The sequence below is a fragment of the Leptonychotes weddellii genome, chromosome 13 (genome assembly GCF_054177405.1).
Source record: "Leptonychotes weddellii isolate Sample4059 chromosome 13, ASM5417740v2, whole genome shotgun sequence".
Classification (NCBI taxonomy): Eukaryota; Metazoa; Chordata; class Mammalia; order Carnivora; family Phocidae; genus Leptonychotes; species Leptonychotes weddellii.
Window position 1 is genome coordinate 73,205,915 of NC_138381.1, and position 20,761 is coordinate 73,226,675.

Sequence of the window (20,761 nt, forward strand, 5' to 3'; positions counted from 1 at the left end):
ACTACATTACTTTTTAACTTCTGAAATAGATAAAACAAGTCTGGAGAAAAGCTCATATGAAATGAGTTCAAGGGTCAGAAGTAACCTTAGGAAAATGAGTGACTCCCCTCGAGAGCTGGAGTAACTGAAAGTGGTTCTTACTGTTCTCAAAGGCATCTGACCTTCTCTAATTTTTATTTTGGGATTTTCAGTTCTCCTACCCTCAGCATTTTTGAAAAACCTAGTCAGCAGTTTTTTGGGTCCCCATTTTCTCTCATTTTAAGGGCTTTTCTCTTGCAGAAAAAATGAGTATGTAAGTACACATTTAATGTGAAATCTTGCAAAGCTCATTCGTTATACTGAAACTGAAGGATAGTTAGTATTAGAAACACATGCCTTCGTGTCTGATACAGAGAATCGGTGTTTGTCGTTTTCCTCCCAGTGGACTGGGTGCATCTCACTAAGCCTGCATGTGCTGGGTTCGGGTCTTGCGTGTGCCTTCACTTGTTTACTTTCTCCTTCCCCTTCTCTCCCTCCTCTGCCTTCCCTCTTCCTTCTGCCCTCTTTTTCACTTCCTTCCATATTTATTGAATAACTGAGTTAGACTCTGAATTAGGTGCTGGGATATAAAAGTAAATAAGATATAGTCCCTGTCCTTTTTAAAATATAATTAATAGTCTGAAATTCTTTTTCAGAGGAATAAGGAAAACTTAGGACATTTCAGCAAGTACTATTTCTCTAAAGCTTTGTCTTTAATATTTGATAAAACACACCTGCTTAGCAGATTCGGATATTTTTAGCTTCTTTTATCTGTCACACGGCCCATTGAATGAATTTTTTTTTTCTTTTTTTTTAAAGATTTTATTTATTTATTTGACAGAGAGAGACACAGCGAAAGAGGGAACACAAGCAGAGGGGGTGGGAGAGGGAGAAGCAGGCTTCCTGCGGAGCGGGGAGCCTGATGCGGGACTCGATCCCAGGACCCTGGGATCATGACCTGAGCTGAAGGCAGAGACTTAACCATCTGAGCCACCCAGGCGCCCCCCATTGAATGAATTTTTATATTTCTGTCATGTAATTTTCATCTCTTAGAGATAGCAGTTTTATTTTGACCAGGAAGCCTATTGGATTCTGATCTTGGACTTAATAGCATTAGTGATGAACTGATAGAATTAACCAGAAATTGTATGTCACCCTAATGATGTTTTCTTCCCTTTCATGTCCAGGTGTGCCAGATGGTGCCAATGCCAGCCAATCATCTCCCTGTTGGCAGCACCATGAGCACTGTGCACCTTTCTTCAGATGGTACTTACTTCTATTGGATCTGGTCTCCTGCCAGTCTGAATGAGAAAACACCTAAGGGACATTCTGTCTTCATGGACATTTTTGAACTTGTGGTAAGATTCACTTTCTCATTCTGTATCTTGGCAGAGAAATTTCCATTTGCTTTCTTTTTGTATTGGTTTACAAAGGACCCAAGAAAGTTGGAATATGTACAGTGTGTCCACTCTTGCCTCAAAATTGGCTTTTCTTTTGGATTTCTTTGAAGGTTTCTTTGTTTGGAGTTGTATGACACAGATAAAGCCAAGCTTTCTGAAGGTTAATCTGGCAACAGAGTGCAGATAGTAATAGTTAATGTGTAGACAGTGGAATTTTTTTTTTTTAAAGATTTTATTTATTTATTTGACAGAGACCACGAGAGAGGGAACATAAGCAGGGGGAGTGGGAGAGGGAGAAGCAGGCTTCCCGCCGAGCAGGGAGCCCAATGCGGGGCTTGATCCCAGGACCCTGGGATCATGACCTGAGCCGAAGGCAGCCACTAACGACTGAGCCACCCAGGCGCCCCTAGACAGTGGAATTTTTTTTTTTTAATATTTTATTTATTTATTCATGAGAGAGAGAGAGAGAGGCAGAGGGAGAAGCAGGCCGCCCCGCCTAGCAGGGAGCCCAATGCGGGACTCGATCCCAGGACCCTGGGATCATGAACTGAGCCGAAGGCAGACGCTTAACCATCTGAGCCACCCAGGCGCCCCGACAGTGGAATTTTTAAGTAGAAGTGCTCATGGGGCTTGTTGGAAACTTGGAACTAAATTGCAATGGCAAGATTGGAACTATAGTAGATATCGGGAGTCTCTGAGAGTGAGGACAATTAAAATCATGAGAAGGCATTCATTCAGTAGATACTAGCTGTCTACTGTGAGTCAGGCAGTGTTGTCTTTAGGTGGTGGGAATACAATGATGGGCAAGGTGAGCAGGAACCTTGCTCTAATGGAGCTTGTATTCTGCCTTTTGGGTGGGTTGGAGTGGGTAGTGGTGGAGTGACAAAAATTTAACCATAAAGAAGTGAGCAAATAAGCAGATAAGATGATTTTAGGTAGTGAAGGAGAAGTCGTAGTTAACCAGATGAAGAAGTTGGGGAATGGGGAGAGTAGAACATTCTAGGAAGAAGAGACCACAGGTGCAAAGGCCCTGTGGCAAGAGTAAGCATGTGTGTTTAGGAAATGACAGTGGGCCAGAGTGGCTGGAATACAGAGGAGAGAGCTTAGTGTAAGAAGAGAGTAGGAGCCATGGAGTCTGGAATTGCACTTGTCTACTGTGGTAGCCCGTAGCCACATGTGGCTACTTAAATTTAAATTAGAATTAAATAAAATTAAAACTTCAGTTGCTCACTCACATTAGCCATGCTTCAAGTGCTCAGTAGCCACATGTGACTGGCTTCTGTATTAAACATCAAAGATCTAGAACATTTCCATTGTTGGGAGACCTGTAAAAGAAAAAAATTGCCCCAAGCCAATCTGTGACAAAACATTTTTTAATGATGTAATTTATAGCCTCCTTCTGGGAAGAAATTCATAATCCTGGGGAAAAAACCCACTGAAGTAATTTTTGAATAAATTTTGGTAGTATTTAAACTTCTTCTGGGAAACCTGTCACCTATCCGCCGGTTAACTATCAATCAGGAGTCTAATATCATAAAGTACATTCTCTTCTTTTTCTATCTAGTTTCTCAGTTTAATCGTCTTTTTTATAAGCTGTTCCAGCCACAGTGAGTCTTTGAATTGGTCTGCTGGAGATTGTACTACTTGAACATGTGTTCATAATTGTCAGAAAAGCTTGTTGTTGTTGTTTTTAACAGACTTCCCAGCTGGCTAAATGATCTAGGTCTTTATCCTAAGTATAATGGGAAAACATTAAAGAAATTTCCCTTTCTCTGATATGCTTGTTAGGTTAAAAGAAAAAACTATCAAAGAAATACATGAACATGGACCAAAGCTTCAGGTAGCACATCCAGGCTCCTCATGAAAAGTGAGAGCCCCTCACCCTGGTCGCTGGCTGCTTCTTGTAGGCGCTCACTTTCATGGTTTCCACTTTTCCTTATTCTGGTGGTTTCCTTCATTTCTCTAATCAAAAAACTTATATTGCTGTTTTTTGATTTATACTCCGTATATTTCGTGTTATTTTTCTCCTTGCGAAAGACGAGGATTTGGTCTAATTCCTACTCTTTTCTTCCTCATAATGCATTTATTTTATTAATTTTAATTCCTCTTTTGGTTATCTTTGTAACTTGCAGTGAAACCTGTATTTCTTGTTCCTCAGCTCTAGGCTGCATCTCTTATTCCTCTTCTTTAGGAGATGGAGATAGTGTCCCTTCCTGTCTCTCAGTGTGGGGCAAGCCTAGACTTGAAGTGCATGTATGTTTAGGGGAAGACCAAGAGGAAGAGAGATGAGTCACCCCTACCAACCTTAGAGAGTCTTGGGAATTGGAGGCATGAGGTGTGGTGTAGAGCCATGGTGAGAGGCGTAGAGGCTGAAAGTTACTAATAGAACTGTCCTCCCCTTTGCTGATGTACACATTTGTACTCAGATACTGGCTGCCTGGGTGAAAGACTGGACTTTATTTTCTGAAGAAACTGAAGGACTCTGGAAAAAAGATTTCTGTGTATGGACATTGGGGTTCATTTAAGTAAAAGGCTTGCTGCCCTAGTGAATCACCCACAAGAAGTGAGGTCTTTCGGTAAGCAAGCCTCAACCATGTGCACAGCATTCCTGATTAGTGCTGAACTGTTTAAAAAAAGAGCAGATACCAAAAAACAAAGCAATAGAAAACAAAAAGACCCACAACCCAGAAACAAAACAAAAAACCCCAACCCAACAAAACCCCAAACTTTGGAGAGGTATGTGCGGAGGGAAGGAGGAATAGATTATAAGTATTTTGCCAACATTTTTTTAATTATTGAAGCCAGGTGATGGGTGCATGGGGGAGCTCGTTATTATTCTTTTGTATACATTTAAAAAGTACCATATTAAAAAATTTTTTTAAAAAAAGACAACCAAGGATCTCTAGACCAATGAGGAAATCCTCCAATATGGAAATTAAAAATCAGAAAAACAGCCAATAGCAGTAGAATAAAACTTTGTAAGCACTAACTATGTGAGCTCTGAGAAGATCTTGCATTCATACAACAACCCAGGAGGTCATGAGAAAAGATTAGAGAACGAGCAAGAGCTCCTGGAAATTAAGACTATGGTTGTCAACATTGAAAAAATGGTTAAAGATAAGAAATCTCCCAGAAAGTAGGACAGAGTAGAATAAAGAACAGTAAATATGAGAGAAGAGATAAAAAAAAAAAAAAAATGTAAGGAGCAATCTATCTAAAGTCATAGTAATAGGATTTCCAAAAAGAGAACAGAAAACAAAGAGGACGGCATGATCAAAGCAAGAATATAAGAGAAACATCAGACTAAAGGACCCTGGTGTCTAGATTAACTGGTATCTGACACAGTGAACGAAAAATGCCCACACGGTGGCACATCATCCTGAAATTTCAGATGATCAGGAGTAAAGAGAAGGTTCTGAAGCTTCTAGAGATAAAATCCTTTACAAACGAGGAATAAGGAAAGCCCCATCCTATTCAGTAGCATTAATGGATACACAAACAGAGTAGTGCTGTCAAAATTCTGAGGGAAACTGATTTCCTGCCCAGAAGTTAGTCATCCGAAGGGTCCATCAAGTGTAAAGACAACAAAGATATTTTTAGACATACAGTCATACAATCAAAAGCCCATACCTGCCCTGGAGGAAATAGAACAACTAAAATAGCCTCTATCAGCGGCATGAAATGAAAAGTTGGGGCTGAAGGAACCTGCGTTAGATTACAAGAACCACCTTTGAATCATTTTTGGAGTCTGAATCAAATCATTAAACATTTTAGTGACAGTTTGGAATTTGAATATAAAATGAATATTAAATGAAACTAAGGGATTATTTTTTTTTTTTAAGATTTTATTTAGGGATTATTTTTATTTATTAAGATTTTATTTATTTGAGAGAGAGAGCATGAGAGGGGGAAGGGTCAGAGGGAGAAGCAGACTCCCCGCCGAGCAGGGAGCCCGATGCGGAACTCGATCCCGGGACTCCAGGATCATGACCTGAGCCGAAGGCAGTTGCTTAAGCAACTGAGCCACCCAGGCGCCCCCAAGGGATTATTTTTAATTTCTTTTTAAAGTATGTGAGTTGTGGTTCTATAAGAATGTCCACATTTTTAGAGATGTGTAGTGAAGTATTCAGAAGTGAAATTACATGTCAGATCTGCTTTAAAAATTTTTTTTTAAATATATATTTTTTAAGATTTTATTCATTTGAGAGAGAGAGAGAGAGAGAATATAATAAGCAGGGGGAGAGGCAGAGGCAGAGGGGGAAGCAGCCTCCCCGCTGAGCAAGGAGCCCAACGTGGAGCTCGATCCCAGGATCTGGAGATCATGACTTGAGCTGAAGGCAGATGCTCAACCATCTGAGCCACTCAGGCACCCCCTGGGATATGCTTTAAAACGCTTGAGCAAAAAAAGCGATAGGTCAAACTGGTGTGGCAATATCTGGGTTATAGTTGAATCTGGAAGGAGGTTCATTAGACTATTCTCTATTTTTGTATGTTTGAAATTTTTCATCAAATAAATTAAGCATCACTAGCCACTAGTTTAGCAGCTTCTAAAATGCTGACTTGGGAAGCTAAACACAGATCTCTGGCTTATTGCTTCTGGTACGTCTGTGGAATGGAACACTGTACAGCCATTAAAAAGTATGAGGCAGATCTGCATAGACCAAATAGATTAATTGCCGAGTTACATTTAGTACAAAAAGCTAGGTTCAGAATACTGTATTCACTACCTGTTGTGTAATAAAAGTTGGGGTAGGGTGGCGGTTCTTTCTGCAGTTGTCCTCCTCCATTAACAGCTTTCCTTTCAACAGTTCATTCACCACCGCATGCTGGTGAATGACACTGGGCTGACCTCTCCCAGATAACCGATTAGAGGAGATCCTGTCCTACAGGGAAAGAAAAACAACAACTCCCCTGACCCATACCCACCTCCACTCTCCTATCTTTGGCTTCCCTTTATAGCACTACTTTTGAAAGAGTTTATTCTTACTGTTTTTATGTCCTTTCCTTCCATTCTGTCTTGAGCCTGCTCCAGTCAGTCTTGTATCCTCACCCCTCGCCACCAGAACAGCTAGCTCTTCATGTCTGCCAGGGACTTACACCTTACTGAGTTCAAGGTCAACTTCCTTGTCTTTTTACTTGACCTTTTAGCAGTATTTAATGTGGTTTATCATGCCCCCATTTTGAAACTGTTTCACTTGGCTTGTGGGCCCTCCATAGGACTTCTGCCACTGGTTGTTCCTGCTCAGGCCCATCTTCCCTACCTCTCAACAATTACGTGCTTCCGGACCTTTTTCCAGGATGCCTTCCGTCACTGTCTGCTCTTACTCCCTGGCTGGTCTCCTACTGTCATGTAGCTTTAAACACCTCAGGGTACTGATGGTGCTCAAATCTGCTCAGCCAGAACCTGTCCCCAGAGCTCTGACTGCATATCGATGTGGGTGTGATTTGTGTGTGCACAGGATATGAGACTTTTCCAGTTGGAAGTCTCATCATCACTATAAGCTAAATGTGCCCCCAGCCATACTCTTGATTTTACCCCAGAGCTTCTCTTCCTGGAAGCTGTCCCTTCTCAGTTGATGGCGTCTGTGTCCTTCTAGTGCTGGCCAGAGACCTTTAGTGTTATTTTATTTTTATTTTTTAAAGATTTTATTTGAGAGAGCAAGAGTGCGGGGAGGGGCAGAGGGAAAAGCAGATTCCCTGGTGAGCACAGAGTCCAACTGACTGACCGTGGGACTCAATCCCAGGACCCCCAGGGTCATGACCTGGGCCAAAGTCAGATGCTTAACCAGCTGAGCCACACAGGTGCTCAAGACCTTTAGTGTTACTCTTGAATCCTTTTTTCCCCTCCCAAATTCTGTGTCTAGTCAGCAAATGCTCCCTGCTCCACCTCCAAGGTGGGCCCCCTCTTCACCTACTATAGTCTGCACCTGCAGCTCTCCGTCTCACACACTGCTCTAGCCACAGCCGGCCTCCTTGCTCACCTGCAGACACACCTTGGGGCTGTCGTGCTGGGCTGAACTCTCCCAGATAACCGTGTGACTTGTTTTCACTTTTTTTAGGTCTCTGCTCCAATAAGGACCTTATTAAAAAGACCTTTCTTACCATTCTATAGAAAACATTTTATATGTGGGGCACCTGGGTGGCTCAGTTGGTTAAGTGATTCATGATTTTAGCTCAGGTCATGATCTCTGGGTCATGAGATCAAGCCCCACGCTAGACTCTGCATGCAGAGTGCTGAGTCTGCCTGAGATCTTCTCCCCTTTTCCCTCTGCCCTTCCCCCCCCACCCCTTGATTTCTCCCCCCCACCCCGCGCTCTCACACTCACTCATGCATGCACTTGCTCTCTCTAAATAAAATAGAAGTTATGAAATTGACATGAAATTAAATCCCATCCCTTTTACCCTGCTTTATTTTTCTTTATAACTCATTACTATCCATTTATTTGCTTATCTGTTGACTGTCTGCTTGGCCTAGACTGTCAGCTCCAGGAGGACAGGGATTTGGGTCTCTTTTGTTGACTGTTGTGTCCCCAGCACCTGGAATAATGGTTGGCACACGGTAGATATTTACAAAATATTCGTTGGATAAATGGAAGCATCAGAAATTGGTTGCCTCAGGGCACCTGGGTGGCTCAGTTGGTTAAACATCTGACTTCCCCATCGGTCATGATCCTGGGGGTCCTGGGATTGAGTCCCATGTCGGTTTCCCCACTCTCCTTCTCCCTCTGCCTCTTCCCTGTTCATGCTCTCTCTCTCAAAATCTTAAAAATAAAAAAAAAAAAGTTGCCTGTAGCAAGGCTTGCTTTCCATCATGTTTTTGTTTTAAAAGTGTAAAAATGGGCTTAAAAATTTTAAGTAAATTTTTAGTAATCTTTATGTCAGTGTGGGGCTTGAATCCCTGACCCTAAGATCAAAAGTCACATGCCCCAGGGATGCCTGGGTGGCTCAGTTGGTTAAGCGTCTGCTTTCGGCTCAGGTAATGATCTCAGGGTCCTGGGATCGAGTCCCGCATTGGGCTCCCTGCTGAGTTGGGAGTCTGTTTCTCCCTCTCCTGCTGCTGCTCACCCTGCTTGTGCTCTCTCTCTCTCTGACAAATAAAAAAATCTTAAAAAACAAAAAAAAGAGTCGCATGCTCCACCGACTGAGCCAGCCAGGTGCCCCTCAAGTAAATTTTTATAAAAAGGAGAACTTGGTTAATAGCACTGAATTCTGTTGAGAAGTCAAGACTGAAGCTGGAAGAGGTTGTTGAATGGAGAATATGGAGGCATGGGTAGTAGCCTTAGCAAGAGCAGTTGTGGGGACTGGGAGGGGTGCAGGAAGGTGAAGTTGGTCGAGTGTGGTGAAGAGGGTAAGGTGAGAAGAAGAGCAGTTCTCTCCAGAGGTTTGTCATGAACAAAAGGAGAGAAAGGAGAGGGAGGTAGTGGAGTAGACTGTGGGGATGTTGAAGTATTTTTAACTTTGTTTTTAAAATTTATCTTATTTTAAAAAATTTTTTAAAGATTTTATTTGACAGAGAGACAGCGAGAGAGGGAACACAAGCAGGGGGAGAGGGAGAAGCAGGCTTCCTGCTGAGCAGAGAGCCTGATGTGGGGCTTGATCCCAGCACCCTGGGATCATGACCTGAGCCGAAGGCAGTTGCTTAATGACTGAGCCACCTAGGCGCCCTGTTTTTAAAATTTTAAATTATTGAACAGATAATAAAGTCATCTTCAAAATTGACAAATTACAGGTCTTAGCCATAGCCCTCTGATGAACTGCCCTGGCCAAACCAGACAAAAAACCTTATCTATAAGATGAGGGCTTTCAAATAGATGATTCAAAGGGTTCTATCCCTGAAATTCTCCACTCCCCCAGCTTTACTGAAGTATTACTGACAAATAAGTTTTTAAGGTGATGATTGGACGTATGTGTATATTGTGAAATGATTGCCATAATCAATTTCATTAATATCTATCACCTATGTTTACCACATTCGTGTCTGCGTGTATGATAACATTTAAGATATGCTCTTAGTACCTTTTAAGTACACATTGGGATTAGCTATAGTCACCATGCTAGACATTAGATCCCCAGAGCTTACTCATTTTCTAACTGAGAGTTTGTACTCTTTGACCAACATCTCCCATCTCTCTAATCTCACAGCCCCTTGCAACCACAGTTTTTTCTGTTTCTGTGAGTTTGACTTTTTTTATTTTCCAAAGTGAGATCATACAGTATTTGTCTTTCTCAGTCTGATTTATTCACTTAGTATAATACTCTCAAGGCTCATCCATGTATGTTTTGTTTTTTAAAGATTTTATTCATTTATTTATTGACAGAGAGTGAGAGACAGCGTGAGAGGGAACACAAGCAGGGGGAGTGGGAGAGGGAGAAGCAGGCTTCTGGCCGAGCAGGGAGCCTGACGCGGGGCTCGATCCCAGGACCCTGGGATCATGACCTGAGCTGAAGGCAGTCGCTTAACCAGCTGAGCCACCCAGGCGCCCAGGGCCCAACCATGTTGTCCCAAATGGCAGGGTTTCCTTTTTTAAAAGGCTGAATACTAAAATTCTTTACTTTTCTGATTCATGAAAAATTTTGGTTTCTAAATATAAATATTTGCTACTTAGATGTGGCTAATGATATTTATTGGAAGGAATTAGGTTTACTATGAATTATGGTTTCACCCAGATACTTGGAAGTACTGATAAATTTCTCTCCAAATTTAGTGATGGTTACATTGTTTTGAATACTTTTTTTTTTTTTTAAAGATTTTATTTATTTAATTGACACAGAGAGAGAGATAGCAAGAGCAGGAACACAAGCAGGGGGAGTGGGAGAGGGAGAAGCAGGCTTCCCGCCGAGCAGGGAGCCCGATGCGGGGCTCGATCCCAGGACCCCGGGATCATGCCCTGAGCCGAAGGCAGACGCTTAACGACTGAGCCACCCAGGCGCCCCTTGAATACTTTTTAATAATCTATTTACATAGTTATAAAAATTCAAATGCTACAAAAGTCTCACCTACCTGCCTCCTAATTCATTTTCTTCCCTCCCAGGGGCAAATAATGTTAACACTTTCTTCTGTATTCTTCCTAAAATGAACATGTACAAATACACATGTACATTTTTTTCCTTTTCTGTTTTTACACAAATGGTAATTTGTTATACCTTTTTTTAAAAGTAAGCTCTGTGCCAGCATGGGCCTTGAACTCAAGACCGCGAGATCAAAAGTCGCATGCCCTACCAACTGAGCCAGCCAGCCACTGCCTCCCTTTTAAAAAAAAAAACAACAACAACAACTCTGTGACCATGTGGGGCTTGCACTCACAACCCCGAGGTCAAGAGTCACACGTTATACACATTGTGTACCTCATGCAAATGAGTAGTGGTGGTGATGGGTAAGGTCAGATAGGTAGCTGGGGCCATTTCATGTAGGGCCTTGCAAGGTATTTGGATTTTATTCCAGGGGACATGGGGAGCTCTTAGAGCGTTTTAAGCAGGATCTGGTTTTAATAGTTCATGGCAGCTTTTGGGTCAAGAATAAAGCAAGATTTAAAGATTCTTAAAGAGACTAAATAGCTATAGAAGAGACCATATGTTAGTTTTATAATCAGGAAAGAAATTAAACATATATATTTTTTGAGAAAGCGTGAGTGCAGGGTTGAGGGGAGGGAGAGTGAGAATCTCAAGCAGAGTCCATGCCCAGCACGGAGCCCCACATGGGACTTGATCTCACAACCCTACGTGACTGAGCTGAAATCAAGAGTTGGGCACTTGACCGACTGAGCCACCCACGCTCCCCCCAGAAATTAAATATTAAAAAACTGTTTTTGGCACCTCAAATACCATCAGCTTCTTCCGTTGTCATTTCTTATGAAAAATCAGCTGAGTTTGATCTACAAAATAGGTGTATTGGTACTTAGGATTGAGGGAAAACTAAAGGATTGAAGGCTGGCTAAAATGAATAGGTAATCAGAGCAGGATCTAACTGGCTGTGCTGGTCTCTGCAAATGATTTCTGATTAACTCAGAATGGAGTAGAGAAGTAATCATTATATAAGGTCGACTTTAGGCATATAATTAGGAGTACAACGTAAAGGGAATGTAGAGAATACCCTGTCTGACTATTAATATGAAACCATCTCTGACTCTGGGGGTATTTCAGTTATCTTCTCAACAAACAATCTCAAAACTAAGGGACTCCAAGCAGTAATGACTCAGAGGTTGGTGTGGCAGTTCTTCTCTGTGTGGTGAAGCTGAGGTCACCCCTGCAGCTTCATTCAGCTTGGAGCTTGATTGGGGCTGTAATAGTCAAGACCGCCTCTCATTCTCTGGCTTTTCAAGAGCACAAGTGCTCCTCAAGGCTCTGCCTGCATCATGCTTTCTGATGGCCAAGGCCAGAGTCCGTGTGCGAGGGAACTAAACGAGGGCATGACTCCAGGATGCATCATTCCCTGGGGCCACCAGTGTGATAGCCTGCCACTTGGAGTCACAGGCTTTTGAAATTTTAAGACACTTAGACTCTGGCCTTTAAGACTGCAGTATAACGGAATCTTCTATAACTCCTTTTTTACATTTTCAGTGCATAGTTTTTACATCTTCTGTTTTGTTCTGAGGTCTTCCTGCCTATACATACTCTCTATAAACTGCTATTCTTTAGATAGATTCAGTGATCATCTTATTGCTATTTTGTCCTCTTTATGTCCCTTCTTAAACATATGGTCAGCATAGTAATGGGCACTCTATGTCCCTTCTCTTTTCACCACAGGTTTATTATTTCCTTTAAATTATGATCTGGATGACTGAGATGCCCTCCATTCATCGGTATTAATCCAGTACCTACTACGTCTCTTTGTCTGGGTAGCAGGGTAACAGGCCTTTGTTTTAAAGGAGCTCACATTAGGGTAGGGAGTTAGTAAGAACAAAACCATTTCAGCTAGTGATAAATAAAAGAGGCCAGAAAATAAAACAGGATGATGTGATGGTGAGTGGGGCGGAGGTGGGGAGCTACTTTAGTTCACCCGGCAGATCCGGTCTTTCTAAGGAAGGACATTGGAGCTGAGACCTGAATGATAAGCAGCCATCCATCCTGACGGATAGGGTGACCAACCATCCCAGTTTACCTGGGGCTGAGATTTCTCCGGTCATGGGACTCTTGGTGCTACAACCAGGACAGGCCTGGGCAAACTGGAATAGTTGTTTAATCCAGGAAGAGGGAACAGCAAGTCACAAGGCCTGGAGTTAGGAGGAAGCTTGGCATTTTGGAGGTGTGACAGAAGGCCAGCGCGGCCTAACACATAGTGAGAAGGGGTGAACAGAAGCCGGTGAGGCTGGGAAGTCCATGGAGGATGGACCGTGTGGGCCTTAACAGTAGTTTGGGTTTAAGTGTCTTGGAAAGCCACTGCAGGGTTCTGAGACCAGAGGGACATGGTTTTGTTTATGTTAGTGAATGATCATTGGCTGGTGTGTAGAGAAGAGAGCATGAGGCTGTCAGGGTAGAAACGGGAGACCAGTTAACAGGCTGGTTCAGTGCTCAGGCTTAAGATGATGGTGTCCTGTGCCGGGAGGCAGCCAGGAGGGAAGCTTCTTGGCACTACTAACTCGCTGCTGCTTACTCCTCTTAGGCTCTTTCCCTCCTTTCTAGATCAGTCGCTTTTCCATCCTGAAGAGCTTCTCTGCCAAGTAGAGGTTCCCAGATTTACCACTCTGTGCACCAAACCGCAGCCCTCTTAGCTTCCCCCCCGCCCCCGCCCCGTGCTGTATCAGCTGCTTGGTGTTTTCACAGTACTTGAACACAATGGCATAGTTTTTTTTAAGGTCTCCATTGATTGTTCTCATGGGGCTGGATTGGGTAATGCTTTGAATGCTGAGCTTAGAGTGTTTGATTTTTATCTTGGATGGCTTTGAAGGGTTCTTCCTTGAGTTGTGGGACATAAATAGAGCTATGCTTGGTAAAGGTTGCTCTAGCCTGAGGGTGGGGGGGGAGAACGATGTGGATGTGTTACATTTTAGGCGATAGTAGGCTATTCGAGAGGAAATGCCGGGGAGTGGGAGGCAGTCAGAGAGGGTGGGACTGGATCTCAGTAGCAAGGATGGGTCTGTTTATAGGAACGTGGGAGTCACACCATGAAGAGGTGGGATTAGATTTAAGTGAGGACGCTGGTTTGTTTATTCAGCAAGGCATCAAGTATTTATTGCTGTCCTGAGTGCTGAGGATGTTATGGTGAATGAGGCAGGCAGAGTCCCTGTTCTCGGGGAGCTGGCATTCCTTCCGGGTGGGGGAGGTAGAAGAGCAAACAGTAAATGAATTAATGAATAAGATAACTTGAGAGAACAGTAAGCGCAGTGTGGGTAACAGAACAGGGTGATGTACTCTGGCTTGGGGAGGGGTGGAGGAGATTCTTCTTTAGATTGGTAATCAGGAAGGTCTCTTTGAGAAGGTGATATTCTACCTGAGACCTGAATGATCGGAAAGAGCCAGCCATGGGAAGATCTACGGACAGATTGTTCCAGGCAGAGGTCTTAGACACCAGAGGCTGGGTCTAATCTTAGGCAAGCTTCTGCTTAAGTAAGTGGAGATGTGGAACCAAAAAATATGAGAGCAAGGAAGACAGGGACTGTGTTGGTTCTGCTCTCTAGCAGAGTACCTTACACGGAAGTAAGGGTTCGTATTAAAAAGACATAAACCAGGATTGTGTTCTACCAAACTGAGGAAAGAGAACCCCAAGAAGGCTGGCAACCATGGCAGAGCCCATGTGGAAGATAAGGAAGAGGTAGATGGTTTTGGTTTCAGGTTATGCGTAGACCATCAAGGATGTCCACTTGTTAGAGGGGGTGGAGTTAAGTGCCTCTAACGGGGGAAGAAATAGGGGCAAGGAAATAGAAATAGCATTTTTGGGCTCCCCAAGAAATCCTTTCTCGTATCACTTGTGAATGCGTCATAAAAGTCTCCCCAACTATGTGCAGCCCTCTCTGGGACCTTTCCTGGCTGTGCTTCTGAATTTGCTTGCTTTTTCTTCTTCTCTGTGACCAACCTTTCACATTGGACTCCTTTGCTTTTTATTTGCTTCTGTTAAGCCTTGCCTCTCTGCACTCATATTCCCTCTTGTCTCTGTACCTCACAGCAGCAGGCCAGTCCCACTTGCCTTTGCTGGTGGCACCAGTTTCTGAGGCTCTAGCCAGTCCAGGAGCTTGGGTCTAGGAGGGGGCAGGGAGATGCAGAAGCTGCATGAGACGTAATTTGAGGCCTTTCGCCAGCAAATGGAAGTGGAGAAAAGGGAGGGTGCTTCCTTGGGCCACCAAGGTCTTGTTGAAGGTCTGTGTATACTTGAAACCAGCAAGAAGGAAAACATAAGGGAGACTGACGGTAACGGGGCAGAAAGGAGTTAATTAAGGGAGCAGTTAGGAGGCAGAAGCGGAAGAGTTAACCTTAAACTGCAGGACGTAAATGCATTTCTTCCTCTGAATTAAGAGGAAAGGAAGGATAAATGAGGCTGAACACAAAGATACTTGAGTTGGAGGAGAGAGGAGTGGGAGCAGCTTCCAGTAAGAGGTCTGGATCTTTTTAGCAAGAAAGACCCGCTAGGTGCTCTGCTTAAAGTCAAGCTCGAAATTGAAGGAATTTTGGAATCCCCACTGCAGAGATTCTGCTGGGGAATCAAGTGTTGAAGGAAGAACTGCCGAGCACCAGCAAGGATCCAGCTGATGTTGGCATGTATTTTTAGCAGACAAAGTCTGCCTTTCTCTAGGATTGCTGTTCCAGTGCCCAAGCTGCTGGGGCTAATGTTAACTGCTGTCAATACAGAATTTGGATTTTAGCTACTAATTATATTTCAAGAAGACGACATCTTCCTAGTTGTACTTAATAGTAAGTCAAAAACGGATTGATTTGTTTTCCTCTCATCTTACTTGTACCTGTCAGAAGCTTGTGATTAGTGAGAGCTGCCTGTGGAATTCAATATAAGGAATTTTAATCAACAACCTTTTGTAGAACCTATTAAACTTGGCTCGCTAAAAGAAACAAAAATTAAAAAATAAAAAATAAAACTTGGCTCGCTGCTTTTAGAATCTATGCTGTTAGGAAAAATGAAAGCTCAAACTTGCCTTTCTTTTGTTCTCAGTAGTTTCTGTAGAACACTTAAGTTTTGAGGTGTACATCTACTCAGGTGCAATTTTTGGAAATGCTTTTAAGCAACCAGATCACAGTGATATAATTTTTGACTAGAAATCTGCTGACTTGGTAGAAACCAGTATCACTGAAGGCCGACCTGTTTTTCTTTAAATGCTAGGTTGAAAATGGTGTATTTGTAGCCAATCCACTTCAGGAACGCACAATTCTAATGAGAAAAGAGGGCGAATCTGCAAAAAGCATTAATGAGATGCTTCTGAGCAGACTTTCCCGCTACAGAGCTTCCCCGTCCGCCACGCTGGCCGCCCTGACTGGCTCTACCATCTCCAACGCCCTGAAAGAGGACCAAGCAGGTATGCTGCCCTTCGCTCACTCTGTCGGTTTACCTTGTGTACTCCGTTCGGCTACATATGTATTTTTTAAGACTTTCTTTTTTGGAGCAGTTTTAGGTTCATAGCAAAATTGAGAGGAAGGTAGAGAAATTTCTCATAAACCTCCTGCCCCCGACGCATGCACAGCCCTCCCCATTATCCAGAGGTGGTACATTTGTTGCAACTGGTGAACCTACAATGCCATAACATTATCACCCGAAGTCCAGAGTTTACTGTTGGTGGTGTGCGTTCTGTGGGTTTGGACAGATACATGATGACAGGTCTTCACCATTATGGTATCGTACAGAGTAGTTTTACTGCCCTAGAAATCCTTCGTGCTCTAGCTATTTATCCCTCCTTCCCCTAATCCCTGGCCACCACTGATCTTTTTATTGTCCTCCTAGTGTTGCCTCTTCCAGAATGCCCTATAGTTGGGAATCATTTGTAGCCTGAAAAGATTGGCTTCTCTCACTTAGTAATCTGCATTTAAGTTTCCTCCATGTCTGTTCATGGCTTGATACATTCAGTTTGTGGTTAGTGAGACCTGCCTCTGGAATTTGGGCAGCACTTTTTTTTTTTAAGTTTATTTATCTTTAGTAATCTCTACACCCAAGGTGGGGCTTGAACGCACAACTCCAAGACCAAGAGCGCGTGCTCCTCTAACTGAGCCAGGCAGGTGCCCCTCAGGCAGTACTTTTTATTGAGTGCTTATATGGTGTGCCATACAAAGCACGTGCCTTTATACATAGTTCACCTTTTTCTCTCCTTCTGGTCATCCTTTTTTTTTTTTTTTTTTTAAATTCCAAGCCAATACATGTTGGCTATAGACATGAACTGGCATGAATCTATAATAATTCAAAACAGCTCTGTCTTTAACTGTAAATACCGTATCATTATTGTTAATGTAAATTGATTTCATGTTTAGCATATGCTTCATAAATGTAAAAAATTCACGTTTAGCATTGTCTTCACTAAATACAATCTTGGCCAAGCAAATGAGAGGCAAACCTTCCACAACGGAGGTTGCTTTTTCTAGAATTTATCATTTAGTATTTGCACTTTAATATTTTAAAATAGATAATGCATTTACAGAGTTTGAAAGTAGAAACAATGTAAAAAAGTACTCTCACATCCTGGCATATTATTCATTTTGCCCCCACACTGCCTCCTATAGGTAATTATATTTATTAGTTTTTATTTAACCTTACAGAATTTCTTTATGCAAACACAATTAAAGACAAATTTATGTGTTCTTATTTTCCTTCTTTTTAAAATAAAAGGTAGCCTACCAAACATGCTGTTCTGTCCTTTGAAGCAAGAGTTCTCAACTGAGATAAACCCTTAAGAGGCTCATGAACATACTCCCCAAAGCTTTATACATCTTAAGTGTATCCATCCTGATTTTCACCAAACTTTCAAGGCCACCTATGACCAAAAAAAGGTTAAGAACCATTATTCTTGATGAGTTTGCGGATTACACCAACTATGTGACTCTATAACAAATCATGAACTGCAGTAAAAGATAAGGCTAGAAAATATGCCATATAGAAAAATGCATCTGAATTAATAGATGTTTAACAAATTTAATGCAGTTTTATGCTTTAATCCTTTCATATACTGAAATGTTGGGAAGAGAAAATATTTGTGATTAATTTGTTGTGAAGCTATCAAAATACTTATTAGTTCATATTAGAACTTAAGGATAGAATTTTATTTTTATGGGTCCCTATTATATCAAATATAAGTGAGGAAATTATTAATAATTGTGCTAACTTGGGTATATGGATAATTTGAATGGTAGAAATTTTACAAAAATAAACAGCTTCCTTGATCTGGGTTTATCCCTTGGGAGAAAACTAAATCCTACCCTGAACAATAGAAGTACTAAAGGAATCTTTGTTGGAGAAGGAAATATGGGTGAAATCAGAAAGAGAGCTCAAAAGGCAAGGGTATATTTAGAACTCTGTGAAAACTGATACTGTATTCGAAACATGTGAGCTCATACTTTTATATACATTCTCTGCACATTCAGTAACATGATGTTGCTACATAAAAATTCACCAGTTATTAGACTAAGTGACTTTTGACGATTCAGCGTTCAAAGGGTCTAGAATGTTTTCCGGGATAAACTAATACCTGTTACCATGTTAATATGATGTCTATTAAAACATCTTGTTGAAAATGTTATGCTCACAAAGTTGCTGATTTTCCAGTCATTGCCCCTTTTGGGTTTCTTACCTGTGGAAATGTATGCCCCTGAATTTATGTCCTGAATGAAGAATATACTTGTTGAGGATGTGGAGTTTTAAATGGAGCTGTTTAGAAGCACAGGCATTCAAAACAAGTATCAGACAGATTAGATTTCACTTTTCTCATTTTTCTAATCTAAACCATCTGAAGACAATTTTACATCTATCTGGGCAGTTCTGTTTTATACCCTGACAGCTTCCTAGTTTGTAAAGCATTCCGACTGACTTTCTGTTGCCATTATCAATCCTCACTAGAGTAATATGTAGGAAATCCTTAATTTTGCATTTTCAGATCTGCCAGTGAGGAAGAGAGATTAGAGTGCATTTTATACCTCTTGATTAGAATTAATAATTATTTAATGATAGCTTATGTCACTGACCCTAAATATATGTATTATATATTTTATAAGGGGTTATCATAAATCATGCAGGTGTAGAATTATTCTGTTATATTGTGAAAGCTTTTGTTTTCATTAATTAGTTATAGGTTGAAATTTCTGGCTGATTTTGTGTTCAGAGCTGTTTGTAATGAATGTAATAAGCCAAACCTGTTAAGAATTTATTCTGTATAAAATGAAAAGATGCCTGTTGGAGTGCAGTTTTGGGAAACACAAACTGTAGGATTCTTCTTTCATTCTGAAATCTAGTCCATGTGAGGATTCATTCTTTTGAGAGAAGTTTTGAGATATAAAGGAATATTGAGTATTGGGAACATCTTTAAGAAATGTTCAGCTCATGAAACGGGGGGCTTGGGGCCAGGCTACTTATTTCTCCTTAGTTTACCAATTCTTGCTGTGTGTTCTGAATCTGGGCATATCCTTGTTTGAATAGGGGCCCCTTCGCTATACTGTAATCTGTTTTGGCAATCAAATTAATCTGGTGTCAAATACTTATCACCATTTTCATCCCTTTCACCAGCAAATACTAGCTGTGGGCTACCTCTGAAAATGCTTCGGAAGACGCCCATCTATACCTGTGGCACATACTTGGTGATGCTGGTCCCACCTCCAGGGGGATCAGGCAGCTCTGCCACTCGTTCTCTTTTTGGTGGAACAAGTGGCTTGTCGTCTCTAAAAAGTAAGTGTATTTTATTTGTAGCACTTTGCCCAATTTGTTTCTAACTTTGCAATTTAAGGCTTTTCTATTAATGATGTTAAACTTCCTCTGTTAAAGTTGTTTGCAGTAGCTCGTTGAAAACAACAAAACTTAGCAATATATTTATAGGTTAGGAGGAATTAAAACTATAATTTTTGTAGATATAGTAGATATTGTAGATATAGTAGAACACTTCTGAAAATCATCATCCTGTAAAAAATTACTAGAAATAATGAGTTCAAGACAATTTTAGGAAATAAAATACTCTATTGCCACATTATTTACTGATGACACTATGACACTATGAATAGAATTCCAGAGCTATTAAATAAGTATGTGAAATGCCTCCATTTTAGGACACATAAAATGTGAAGCCAAAAAGGTCTAATTTGGAAATAAATGCTGTTAATTAAGTATACATATGTTTTTATAAAAGAGGGAGGCATATTATAGTAATTAAAGCATTGTGATTTTGGCTTCAGAGTAGACAAATAATTAAATGGAATAAAACGTAGAGTCAAAATCAAGAGTCAAAAAAATGTTTCAGGGCATCTGGCTGGCTCAGTTGGTAGTGTATGTGCCTCTTGGGTGTGTGTGAGTTTGAGCCCCACATTGGGTGTAGAGATTACTTAAAATCTTAAAAAAAAAAAAAAAAATTACATTGCCATTTTCTAGCCTTCTTACCTTAGGGACATCATTTGACCCCTCTGAGCCTCAGTTTACCCACCTGCTGCAAAGAATAAAAGGAAAAGAGTATCTCACACTATTGTTTGGTGATCATATGCAATAAAGTTATGTTGGAGTATTTCTAAGAAATGGCAAAACCTCAGTTGTTCCTTTCATGTATGGTAAACACTTTTTTGTGTTTTTCCTTGAAATTTGTTTAGACATACAAAATTAAAATGTTTTTAAAATCTTTGTTTTCATTCCCAATATTTTCATATTCTGTCCTTTCAAAATAATTTACAGTTATCCCATTAAAGGATTATATTTCACATGTAGCCTTTTAAATTCGTACTCTAAGCCTGAAGATATAAATTTGACCTCAGCAGTTTATACAACATCATGTATCTAATATCAACCTTTAGGCCATTTCAAGTACATTCAACACATTGCATGTGTTTGGGATTTAGATATTCGTAACAACTCAGTGCTCTGCCTTTAGAATCAAATTGGTTGGACTTTTTCTCAACAGCTTGTTTTCTCTAACAATTCACGTGACCAGGATGTCCCTTTAGCCCTTGAATAAATGATAACAAATTTACTATTAGTCTTTTTTTTAACAGTAGCTTTATTGAGATACAACTTACATACCATAAAATCCACACCTTTTAAGTCTACAGTTAGTGGTTTTTAGTATATTCAGAGTTGTGCAACCATCACCATTATCTAATTCTAGAACGTTTTCCATCACTTCAAAAAGGAACCTCCCTCCCATATCCATTAGCAGTCACTCCCCCTTCTTCCCCCTTACCCCGGCCCCTGGCATCCACCCATCTACTTCTGTCTGTATGGGTTTATCCTT

General features: G+C 41.2%; 1 protein-coding gene across 6 annotated transcripts in view; it reads left to right on the plus strand.

Annotated features, from left to right (window-relative positions):
• The window catches only part of HECTD4 (HECT domain E3 ubiquitin protein ligase 4), a 181,973-nt gene that overhangs the window by 60,289 nt on the left and 100,923 nt on the right, over positions 1–20,761 (plus strand). For all 6 annotated transcript variants that reach the window (XM_081802187.1, XM_081802188.1, XM_081802189.1 and 3 more), the window contains exons 7-9: positions 1,206–1,376; positions 15,682–15,874; positions 19,060–19,218. In XM_081802187.1, coding sequence (XP_081658313.1) covers positions 1,206–1,376; positions 15,682–15,874; positions 19,060–19,218 — 523 coding nt within the window. The remainder of the gene's footprint in view (positions 1–1,205; positions 1,377–15,681; positions 15,875–19,059; positions 19,219–20,761) is intronic.